General features: G+C 39.8%; 1 protein-coding gene across 6 annotated transcripts in view; it reads right to left on the minus strand.

Annotated features, from left to right (window-relative positions):
- The window catches only part of RAD21L1 (RAD21 cohesin complex component like 1), a 49106-nt gene that overhangs the window by 23026 nt on the left and 13675 nt on the right, over nt 1–12405 (minus strand). For all 6 annotated transcript variants that reach the window (XR_009496970.1, XM_059893004.1, XM_010811624.4 and 3 more), the window contains 2 exons: nt 11344–11437; nt 8585–8691 (listed from right to left, as the gene is read on the minus strand). Coding sequence is in view for 5 of the 6 variants with exons in the window: in XM_059893004.1 (XP_059748987.1) it covers nt 8585–8691; nt 11344–11437 (201 nt within the window). In the remaining variant the exon portion in view is untranslated. The remainder of the gene's footprint in view (nt 1–8584; nt 8692–11343; nt 11438–12405) is intronic.

The raw sequence follows: 12405 nt of genomic DNA on the forward strand, positions 1-12405 counted from the left end.
TCTAAAAATTTACTTGAATTATTCAAAGAAGACAAACAGATGGCCAGTAGGCACACAAAAAGATTCTCAACATCACTAATTATTAGAGAAATAAAAATCAAAACTACAATGAGGTACCACCTCACATTGTCAGAATGGCTGTCATTAAAAAGTCAACAAATACTTTCATTTGTAAAATGGATAGCTAATGAGAAGGTGTTGTACAACACAGGGAGTCCAGCCTGGCACTCTGTGATGACCTGTAGGAGTGGGATGGGTGGGGGGAGGGAGGCTCAAGATGGAAGGGATATATGTATATTTTGCCTGATTTGTGTTGTTGTATGGGGACTTCCCTGGTGGCTCAGATGGTAAAGACTCCGCCTGCAATGCAGGGCACCTGGATTTGATCCCTGGGTTGGAAAGATCCTCTGGAGAAGGGAACAGCTACCCACTCCAGTATTCTGGCCTAGAGAATTCCATGGACTGTATAGTCAATGGGGTCGCAAAGAGTCAGACGTGACTGAGTGACTTTCAATTCACTTCACATCACCACCAACTCTTGTAGCCCTGGTGTCCTCATCTGTAAGCAGGTGTTTAGTGGCCTGAGACTCTGAGCTCAGATAATCAGACTTTCATTTCCAGCTGCCCTACCTTGGACAAATGCTTCAACAACCATATCAGCTTTCTAGAGGTGCTGAGAGGATGAAAGCAGACAGTTATTGTGGAGGTTCAGGACAGTGTCCACACACTGTCAGCACCCTTCCAAAAGGCTCCCTGGAATTTCCCTGGTGGTCCAGTGGCTAGGACCCCATGGGCACCATGCAAGGGGCCTGGTTGGGCCATCCCTGATTGGGGAACTAAATACTGCATGCTACAACTAAGACCTGGAGCAGCCAAATAAATAAATATTTACAAAATGCTCCTTGGAACCCTGGTTCAGCCACTTACTAGCCCCATGACGCTGGGGAAAATCACTTAAACCTCACTGTGCATAAAAATCTGTGCTTTGAGATTTGACAAACTCTTGGGAAGCATTTTCTGCATCCTGCTGGTTGTGGATGCATTTTCCCTGCAAAAAGTTGTTAAGATGCTTGAAGAAGTGGTGGTCGGTTGGTGAGAGTTCAGGTGAATATGGTGGATGAGGCAAAACTTAATAAACTTTTTGTTTAACTTTTGAAGTGTTGGTTGTGTGATATGTGGTCAGGCATTGTTGTGGAGAATAACTGTGTCCTTTCTGTTGACCAATGCCGGCTGTATGTGTTGAAGTTTTTGGTGCATCTCGTTTTTTTACTGAGCATAGTTCTCAGATGTAATAGTTTCACCAGGATACAGACAGCTGTGGCAGCAGGCCACCAAACAGTGACCACGACCTTTTTATGGTGCAAGTTTGACTCTGGGAAGTGCTTTGGAGCTTCTTCTTGGTCCAAACACTGAGCTAGTCATTGCCAGTTGTTGTATAAAATCCACTTTTCATCACACGTCACAATCTGATCGAGAAATGGTTCCTTGTTGCACAGACTAAGAGAAGATGACACTTCAAAATGATGATTTTTTTGATTTTCAGTCAGCTCATGAAGTACCAAGTTCATGAGGTACCCACTTACTGAGGTTTTCACCTTTCCAATTTGCTCCAAATGCTGAATGACCATAGAACGGTCAATGTTGAGTTCTTTGGCAACTTTTCACATAGCTGTATGAGGATCAGCTTCAGTGATTCTCTCAATTGTTGTTGTTCAGTTGCTTAGTTGTGTCCAACTCTTTGTGACCCCATGGACTGCAGCACGGCCATGGGGTGCAGGCTCCCCTGTCCTTCACTATCTCCCAGAGTTTGCGCAAACTCACGTCCATTAAGTCGATGAAGCCATCCAACCATCTCATCCTTTGTTGCCCACTTCTTCTCCTTCCCTCAATCTTTCCCAGCATCAGGGTCTTTTCCAATGAGTCGGCTCTTTGCATCAAGTGACCAAAGTATTGGAGCTTCAGCTTCAGCATCCTCTCAACTGGTCATTGTCAACTTCCAATGGCCAGCTTCTATGCTCCCCATCTTCACCTCATCTCATCTCCTCTGCAAAACTTCTTGAACCATCACTGCACTGTACATTCATTAGCAGTTTATAGGCCAAACATGTTGTTGATCTTGTGAGCTGTCTCCACCGATTTACAACCCATTTTGAACTCGAATAAGAAAATTGCTCTAATTTGCTTTTTCTGTCTAACATCATTTCCCTAGTCTAAAATAAGTATATAATAAAAAGCAAGTAATAAGTCATTAGCCAAAAAAAACCACAAAGCAAGAAATGAGCATTAAAATGATGTATAACATAACCACATTTATTTAAGATGTATGCCAATGTCAAACAGCGAAGTTCAACAACACAAAACTGCAATTACTTTCACACCAACCTAATACTCAGCCATTAAAAAAGAACAAAATAATGCCATTTGCAGCAACATGAATGAAACTAGAGATTATCATACTAAGTGAAATAAGTCAGAAAAAGAAAGACATATGCCATATGATATCATTTGTATGTGGAATCTAAAATATGGCTCAAATGAACCTACCTACAACACAAAAATAGACTCACAGATACAGAGATCAGACTTGTGGTTGCCAAGGGAAGAGAGAAGGAGAGGGATTGACTGGGAATTTGGGGTTGGTAGATGCAAACTATTACATTTAGAATGCATAAACAACAAAGTCCTACTGTACAGCACAGGGCACTACATCCAATCTCCTGGGGTTAAACCGTAATGGAAAAGAATATATATATATATATATAAAAAGAAGAAGGTATATAAACGTAAGGGCTTCCCAGGTGGCTCAGTGGTAAAGAATCCACCTGCAATGCAGGAGATGTAGGTTTGATCCCTGGGTCAGGAAGATCCCCTGGAGAAGGAAATGGCAATTCACTCCAGCATTCTTGACTGAGAAATCCCACGGACAGAGGAGCCTGGCAGGCTACAGTCCATGTGGGGTGGCAAAAGAGTCAGACACAACTTAGCGATTAAACAACAAAAGTCTATATGTGTAAAACTGAGTCACTTTGCTATACAGCAGAGACTGGCACAACACTGTAAATCAACTATACTTCAATAAAAAAGAAAAACTTATTTGAATTATTCAAGTAATTTCATTCTGCTAATCAGTAAAGACCGGATTTCTAGTCTAATGTTTTTCCCAAAATAATGAGGAAAAACTGCCAAAATACTAGGATTGAGTTTTAGTGGTGGAACAGTTTAATAACTTCCCAGAAAATTATTATTGGCAGTAGAATTATTTATTCTATTTTAGGTGGGTCATATCCTGCTTGATCAAGTATTATTTCATATTATTTCAAGGACAGTGGAGCTTCAGTTGCTTAAGTTGTTAGTCCAAAATGCTGGTGCTGCTGCTAAGTCGCTTTAGTCGTGTCCGACTCTGTGTGACCCCTGGACTGCAGCCCACCAGGCTCCTCTGTCCATGGGATTTTCCAGGTAAGAGTACTGGAGTGGGGTGCCATTGCCTTCTCTGTAGTCCAAAATGAGGGTTTGGAAAACAAGGAATATGTTTGCCTTCTATATAATGGAAAAGTAGGTAGACTATTAAAGAAATGGCTTACAACATTGTTTAGTATTTATTGAATGACTAGATATTAGGCAATATGCTAGGGGTTGGAGATACAGCAGTAAGAAAGACAAAACAAGGTCAGCTGGGACTTCCCTGGTGGTCCAGTGGTTAAGAATTTTCCTGCCAATGCTGGGGACATGGGTTCAATCCCTGGTACAGGAAGATCCCACATGTGCAGCAACTAAGCCAAGCACCACAACTACTGAAGCCTGCACTCCCTAGAGCCCGTGCTCCACAACGAGAAGCCATCACAATGAGAAGCCTGTTCACCTCAACGAAGAGTAGCACCCGCTTGCTTTAACTAGAGAAAGCCTGCATGGCAATGAAGACCCAGTGCAGAAAAAAATAAATAAATGAGTAAATGTGTGCACATGTCCAACTCTTTGCCACCCCATGAAACTGCAGCCCTCCAGGTTCCTTTGTCCATGGGATTTTCATGACAAGAATACTGGAGGGGGTTGCCATGCCCTCCTCCTGGGGATCTTCTCAGTCCAGGGAACAAACCCGATTCTCCTGCGTCTCCTGCATTGCAGCTGGATTCTTTACTGCTGAAATACCGGGGAAGCCCAAATAAGTAAATAAATCTTAAAAAAGAACACCTGGTAAGCTAAAATAAGTCCAGTTCAGTTCAGTCGCTCAGTCATGTCCGACTCTTTGCGACCCCATGAATCGCAGCACGCCAGGCCTCCCTGTCCATCACCAACTCCTGGAGTTCACCCAGACTCACGTCCATTGAGTCAGTGAGGCCATCCAGCCATCTCACCCTCTGTCGTCCTCTTCTCCTCCTGCCCTCAATCCCTCCCAGCATCAGAGTCTTTTCCAATGAGTCAACTCTTCACATGAGGTGGCCAAAGTACTGGAGTTTCAGCTTTAGCATCATTCCTTCCAAAGAAATCCCAGGGCTCATCTCCTTCAGAATGGACTGGTTGGATCTTCTTACAGTCCAAGGGACTCTCAAGAGTCTTCTCCAACACCACAGTTCAAAAGCATCAATTCTTCGGCGCTCAGCCTTTTTCACAGTCCAACTCTCACATCCATACATGATCACTGGAAAAACCATAGCCTTGACTAGATGGACCTTTGTTGGCAAAGTAATGTTTCTGCTTTTGAATATGCTATCTAGGTTGGTCATAACTTTCCTTCCAAGAAGTAAGCATCTTTTAATTTCATGGCTGCAGTCACCATCTGCAGTGATTTTGGAGCCCCCAAAAATAAAGTCTGACACTGTTTCCACTGTTTCCCCATCTATTTCCCATGAAGTGATGGGACCAGATGCCATGATCTTCGTTTTCTGAATGTTGAGCTTTAAGCCAACTTTTTCACTCTCCACTTTCACTTTCATCAAGAGGCTTTTGAGTTCTTCACTTTCTGCCATAAGGGTGGTGTCATCTGCATATCTGAGGTTATTGATATTTCTCCCGGAAATCTTGATTCCAGCTTGTGTTTCTTCCAGTCCAGCGTTTCTCATGATGTACTCTGCATATAAGTTAAATAAGCAGGGTGACAATATACAGCCTTGACATACTCCTTTTCCTATTTGGAACCAGTCTGTTGTTCCATGTCCAGTTCTCACTGTTGCTTCCTGACCTGCATACAAATTTCTCAGGAGGCAGATCAGGTGGTCTGGTATTCCCATCTCTTTTGGAATTTTCCAGTTTATTGTGATCTACACAGTCAAAGGCTTTGACATAGTCAATAAAGCAAAAATAGATGTTTTTCGGGAACTCTCTTGCTTTTTCCATGATCCAGCAAATGTTGGCAATTTGATCTCTGGTTCCTCTGCCTTTTCTAAAACCAGCTTGAACATCAGGAAGTTCACAGTTCACATATTGCCGAAGCCTGGCTTGGAGAATTTTGAGCATTACTTTACTAGTGTGTGAGATGAGTGCAATTGTGCAGTAGTTTGAGCATTCTTTGGCATTGTCTTTCTTTGGGATTGGAATGAAAACTGACCTTTTCCAGTCCCATGGCCACTGCTGAGTTTTCCAAATTTGCTGGCATATGCAGCACTTTCACAGCATCATCTTTCAGGATTTGAAATAGCTCAACTGGAATTCCATCACCTCCACTAGCTTTGTTTGTAGTGATGCTTTCTAAGGCCCACTTGACTTCACATTCCAGGATGTCTGGCTCTAGGTCAGTGATCACACCATCTGTGCATCATATTATGTAGTGAAGTGAAGTGAAGTCACTCAGTCATGTCCGACTCTTTGCAACCCCATGGACTGTAGCCCACCAGGCTCCTCCATCCATGGGATTCTCCAGGCAAGAATACTGGAGTGGGTTGCCATGTCTTTCTCCAGGGGATCTTCCCGACCCAGGGATCAAACCCAGGTCTCCCACATTGCAGGCAGAGGCTTTAACCTCTGAGCCACCAGGGAAGCCTGTAATAGTATCCTCTACTATATATTATGTATCATGTAGTAGAGGATACTACTACAGTCCTCATTGTACAGACAAGGAAACATCCACAGAAAGGTTTTATAACTTGCCCACAGCCATACCCTAATAAGTGATAGAGCCAGGATCTGAACCCAGCAAAGATGGTCTTCGTATCAGTGTTAGAATTCTGCCAAAATGGAGACTTATGACAAAAAATTCTTAAGACACTGACAGCAGCAGATAAAATTAACTCCCTGCTTCAAACAGACCTGCTTCCAGATTGACTGTCAGTACATGCATATACCTTCCCTTTCTTGGGTTTGAGTCTCTTGGTCCAGAAGTCTGAACCTCAGAGATGAGAATCTAGCAGTCCGAAATCCTAGAGGTTAGAGGTTGGTCCTCTCTTCCCTTCATCTAACAACCCACATTAATGCTAACTGATAAAGAAAATTATGAAATATCCCTGGAAGACCCACATCTCTTCTAGAAAGAGCTAAAAAAGGCAACTTTCACTGCACTGGACTAAAGATTTGCTCAATAGAAGAGATTCTTTTCCAAAGAACTAAAAATATTGTTCTCATCTTCCAGGTACGCCTTGGTAGCCTCCAAAAGAAAAATTTGTCTTGGTCAATACAACAATAACATTTATGAACAGCACTATATTCTGAGCACTGAGCATCATGAGAACCTGAGATTACACCAAAAAATTAAGGAAACAGTCTTGGGGTCACTCTTATTTTATAATCCAGAATAGGATGAAATTATATTAAACATTTCTTAGAGGACATTAGGTTTGAGCTAGTGTTTGAAGGAGAGAAAAGTTCCTTATTGGCAGAAAGTACTGAAGGAGAAAATAAAGGAAATAACTCTACGATGTTGCTAGTAATATCCAAATTTTATGAATAGGGCAGTAAGGCTCAGATGAGTTAGGCGATCTGCCCAATATCACCCAGCAAATCAACAGAGGAAGCTCAGATTCAAACCCAGGTCTGTCAGTCTACTCTGAAGATACTTTTCCCACCTTCTTGAACTGTAGAGGAAGACAGAACTGAGAACAATTAAATTGTATTGGGTGACTGGTAAGACATTTGCTTGACTGGAGCAAAAAGTCTGTATTAAGGTACAATAAAGTTAATAGAATAAAGATGATGATAAACTGGTAGAGTGCCTTGAGGATAGGCAGGAGTATCTATCAGTTAGTTATAGGGACCCAAGGCACTTAAAAGAAATGTGACGGAAAAACAAATGGAATTTGAGGACAACTGCTTTGCACAGATGTATAAAATGTGGGAAGAGACTGAGAGACATGTCCAACTTTCTAAAAAAAAAATTGACACTGGAATGAAGCTTATAGAAAGCATAGTTAAAAGTGATCCTAAAGTTTCAGCACTGAAGAGCATTTACAGGGAAATGTACATAGAGTGTCTTAGGCAGTAAGAACCATGATTAACTCTACCAATGTGTTAGATTTCAAGGTTTGGGGTAACAGCCAGTAAGAGATGTGTGCTACTCAAAGTAGGGTCTGTGGACGGTGATGATCCACAACAGAGTAAATATACAAATTAGAGGTAAATGTTTACAAAGTTTTAACATAACATCACAGAGTAATTTTATATATGTTGGCTCTAATAACAAAAACGTGAGGCTTATTATGTTGATTTAAAATTTTTTTAAGTTTTCTAGTAATTCATTTTATTATATTTTACAAAAGTATCACTCCATGACAGATCAGAAATTGACAAAGTATAAAGTTGGTCCTTCGCCATAGCTCATTTGAGAAACACAGCTATAGATCATAAGAGTTATGGAAGAAGAGTCAGGATGAAAAGCGGAGGTTACGATGTAGCTCAAGCATTACTACCCTGACCACCCTCCTCCATCTAAGACAGGTTTAGGCCTTCCTTCTCCTATGCTCACTGCTTTGAGCATTAAGAAAATTGAAGATGAATATGACACAGATCTTACCCTCATGGAGTTTTCAGAATAATACAAACCAATATAATAAATGTCACGATACAAGTCAGAGAGTGGTAAATGCCACAAAAAACAACAAATACTATAAGGTTAAATTACACCATATAACTTCAATTCGAAAATACATTAGTTTCTATTTCCCAATCAATGTATATTTAGTGTATTTCCTCCTCATTCCCAAGCTATTTTAAAACCTTGTTATTGATATCATATTTAAAAGAAATATATTTAAAAGACTCTGTATGCAGTACACATGTAAAGCCTTGTGTACATGTTAACTGTAACAACTGTTTATTTGTTTGTCTCTCTCCCAGCCTGAAGTTCCTCGAAGGCAGGAAATATTTCTTTAAACTCTGTATTGCCCAGCCTGTGATAGTATTTGACATATAGTAGATATTCAATAAATGGTTGTACACTGAGAAGGGAAATAAAGGTTAAGACTGAGTCTTGACATTTGACACCTATAGTAGAAAAAGGCAAAGATAAACTCATTGCAGGGATTAAATCTATATATCAAAAATTCATTCTACAGATAGTTCTACTGGCATAGAAGTAGCTTTGGCATTGTTTTATTTATACAACAAAAATGAAAATATAGCTGATTATGACTTGTAGTTTTAATTTCTCAAATATTCTCACCAAAGCTTCCAGCGTGGAAAAGTAGATCATTGCCATAATCTTCTCTAAGTGTGATTTCTTCTGGTTTGCTTTGGTTCTGAATAGAGCATTCTGAAACATCAATAGCACTATGGAGAAATACAAGATTGAGGGAAACGTGAACAGAACACAGCGATTCTGAAGTATACTGAAAAACAAACAAAATCCTTTAAAAAACAGGTTTTATTACAAAAATAAGGAATTTTCTCAATAGTATTACTTACAAACATTAGTTTATTATACATGCATGTCGTCTTCAGGTTGTCAAATCCAACCAGCAATTCTCAATCCTTAATTTACTCACCATAATCAACAGCATTTGAAATAGATGTTCACTCCCTTCCTCATGGAACACGTTCTCCTCTTGACCTCTGCAATAACTACTGACCTCTGCTACACTAGTGTATCTTGATTTTCTTCCTGCCTCATTGGTTGCTCCTTTTCCATTTCCTTTATTAGTTCTTCCTCATCTCCCAGACTATTAACTAATAGGAATGACTTAATATTCAGTCTTCAGATTGCTCTCGTCCCCCCACTTTCTCTCCTTCCTTCCCCTCTCTTTAAAATCTACACTTATTCCTTTAGGGATCTCTTATGACTTATGGTTAAAGTTCCATCCACATATTGAGAGAGTCAATTTCTAGGCAGGTTGATAAGAAGTCCGGGTTCCCGGAGGAGGAGAAAGGGGTCTGAGGCTCTCAAGGAGTAGATGGGGGTTTGGAACTCTCAAGGAGGAGGAAAGGACAAACTTTTTTCCTCTACATTCCTTAGTCTTAGTCACATAAAATGTTTTTTTTCTTTAAGCCGGGAACTGATAATTACTCAGTTTAAACTCTGTACTAGGGATTATATAATAACAATGTATCCTGCTTGAGGACAGTTTCTCCTTCCTGAAAACCTTCTGACTAATCCTGATATCTTAAAATGTAAATTATGGAAGTGGGTCTAGTAGGATCTTTCTACTGTTAAATTCTAATCCTGTTATCCTAAAGTATAAATTGTGGGAGTGGGTCTGGTAAAATTTTCACAAACTTGAGACATTCTTTTGATTTATTATAATAACTAATTAAAAAGTATATAATTCCCTTGCTGAAGACTAGTGAGTGGGGCATTCTCGGCCCCCTTCTGATGTCTATGTCAGAAGGTTTCTCTGTCCCTTTTCACTTTAATAAAACTCTGCTATACAAAAGCTCTTGAGTGATCAAGCCTGGTCCCTGGTCCCGAAAGTTAAATCTTTGGAGATCACAAATCTGACACTGTTCACCGTAAGCTATCAATACTCACAACTCTCAAATATATCCCATCAAATTTATATATCCCATTAAACATCTTTCCTGAATTTCAGATCCACATATTCAACTACCTACCTGCTGTCTTGGATGTGTAACAGTCATCTCAAAACTTATGTCCAAAACCTAATTTACTTTCCTTTACCTTGCCCCTTTAAGCTTGCCATTCTCTATGCTATACTAAGTCACTTCAGTCGTGTCCGACTCTGTGCGACCCCATAGACGGCAGCCCACCAGGCTCCCTCGTGCCTGGGATTCTCCAGGCAAGAACACTGGAGTGGGCTGCCATTTCCTTCTCCTATGCATGAAAGTGAAAAGTGAAAGTGAAGTTGCTCAGTCGTGTCCGACTCTTAGCAACCCCATGGATTGCAGCCTAACAGGCTCCTCCGTCCATGGGATTTTCCAAGCAAGAGTACTGGAGTGGGGTGCCATTGCCTTCTCCATGCCATTCTCTAGTTATCCTAATTTTATTAAACGGATAACTCCATTCTCATACCAGAAATCATACAGTCAACTTCACTTTTCTCTTTCTCTTAAAGCCATATCCAATCCTTAGCAAACACCATATGGGTAAAATGAAGACTAAAAGCTGATCACAGAGACTGCCATCTCTCATCTAATTTCTTACTGCAACAATTTTTTCACAGGCTCTGTGCTTCCTCCCTTTCCCCCTTATAGTAAGTAGCCAGAGGGAAGCATGTTGAAGTCAAGTCAGATCCATTCACTTAATCTGTTCAAAACCCTCCTGTGCTCCCCATCTGAGTACAAGTCCTTATTATAGCCTACAACACCCTCTGTCATCTGCACCCCAGCTACTTCTCTGACCTCATATTCTACCACTTGGGCCTTTCATTTACTCCACTCCAGTCTCCTTGTCTCCTTGCTGTTCTTTGAACAGATCCAACACGCTCCGCCTTAGAGTTTTTTCATTTGATTTATGTGGAACTTTCTTTCCCACATTACTGAATAACTTGTTCCTTCATTTCTTTCAGGTTTCTGTTCAGAGCTTATCAGTAAAGCCTTTCTGGACCTTTCTGATACTTTATTTTGTGTTTCTCTCCATAATGTTGATCATCTCTTAGTATACTGTGTATTTACTTGTTTGTTTTATTATCTGTCTCTCCCCAACTAAAACATGAGATTCATGTAACCAGGAACAGTGTTTTATTCATTGTTACCTCCTCAGTGCCTATAACAGTGCTTGGCATATGGAAGGCACTCAACAAATATTGAATGAATGACTGTACTGTTAATACTGCAAACTATATTCAGCAAACATAATGATACATTTTTGGTGTTCTACTTTGAAATTTCACACTAAATTTAAGTCTTTGTCAACTACATGAGTAATTCAGCTATTAACTATGTTCTATTTGTATTCGTGAAATCTGAAAATGTAAACAATAAATTACCAGGAAAATCAAAAGGAAGGAAAAAAATAAAATAATTTACTTCATAGTCTGGGTGTCAAAATCATGAAATTCTTCGGGCAATGTGATAGTACTGTATGCTGCTTCAAAACTCTCCTTTGGAAGGTCAACCAATCCTGAAAATGAGAAAAAAAAAAAAAAAAGAAACAAATAAAAACCCCACATTCAATAAACTAAATCTCTACTTTCTCTCACTGGACTGTTAAGTCTCCTAACTCATTTCCCTGTATCTGCTCCTATCCCTCTTCAGTTCATTCTCTACAAAATGGCAAGTGATATATTAAATATGTAATTAGGTCAGATCACCCTCAAACTTAAAATGACTCAGTGACTTCCCTAGTGCACTTAAATAAAATTTAAATTTCTAAACAGGGCCCTGCACCCCTACAAAATCTATAGGCATGATCTAACAACACTTTGCGCTACTCACTCTACTCCAAACGTACAGGTCTTTTTGCTCTCTGAATGAGTCAAGCACTTTACTACCTCAAGACCTTTGTTCCTGCAGTTCCCTCTGCCCAGAATGCTATTCCTTTAGGGATGTCTTATATGGCTGGATACTTCTCATTCTTCAAGTCTAAGCTTAAATTCTATCTACTCAGAAATGCTTTTCCCAACTTGCCTAACTAAAATACATGTCTGTTATTTTCTGTGGTAGTACTCTTTATATTCCTTCATAGCACAATCTATAATTATTATAATAATTTTAAAAATATCTTTTTCATTATCTGATTTCCTCACTAGGCCAAAAGGGACACTGTCTTGTCTTTGTACACCAGAACCTAACATAGTGTTTCACACAAAGTATGAGCTCAATAAATATTTATGGAATATATAAGTGAACCACATTTGATATGATTATAACTCTATCTAGAGGTTCTACAAATATTTTAAATAAAGAAAAAAAACAAACCTTGTCAATCTTGACTCACCAATACTAATTGAGGGAACACTATTTACATGGGACTGAGACAAGTACTATAAGTGATTCAGAAAATAAATATCACAAAGATATTGCCTTCAAGGAGCTTGCAGACTGGTGTGAGAGGCAAGGTCTGTACTTAAATAAACGTAATACAAGGTG

Source organism: Bos taurus, chromosome 13, assembly GCF_002263795.3.
Source record: "Bos taurus isolate L1 Dominette 01449 registration number 42190680 breed Hereford chromosome 13, ARS-UCD2.0, whole genome shotgun sequence".
Classification (NCBI taxonomy): domain Eukaryota; kingdom Metazoa; phylum Chordata; class Mammalia; order Artiodactyla; family Bovidae; genus Bos; species Bos taurus.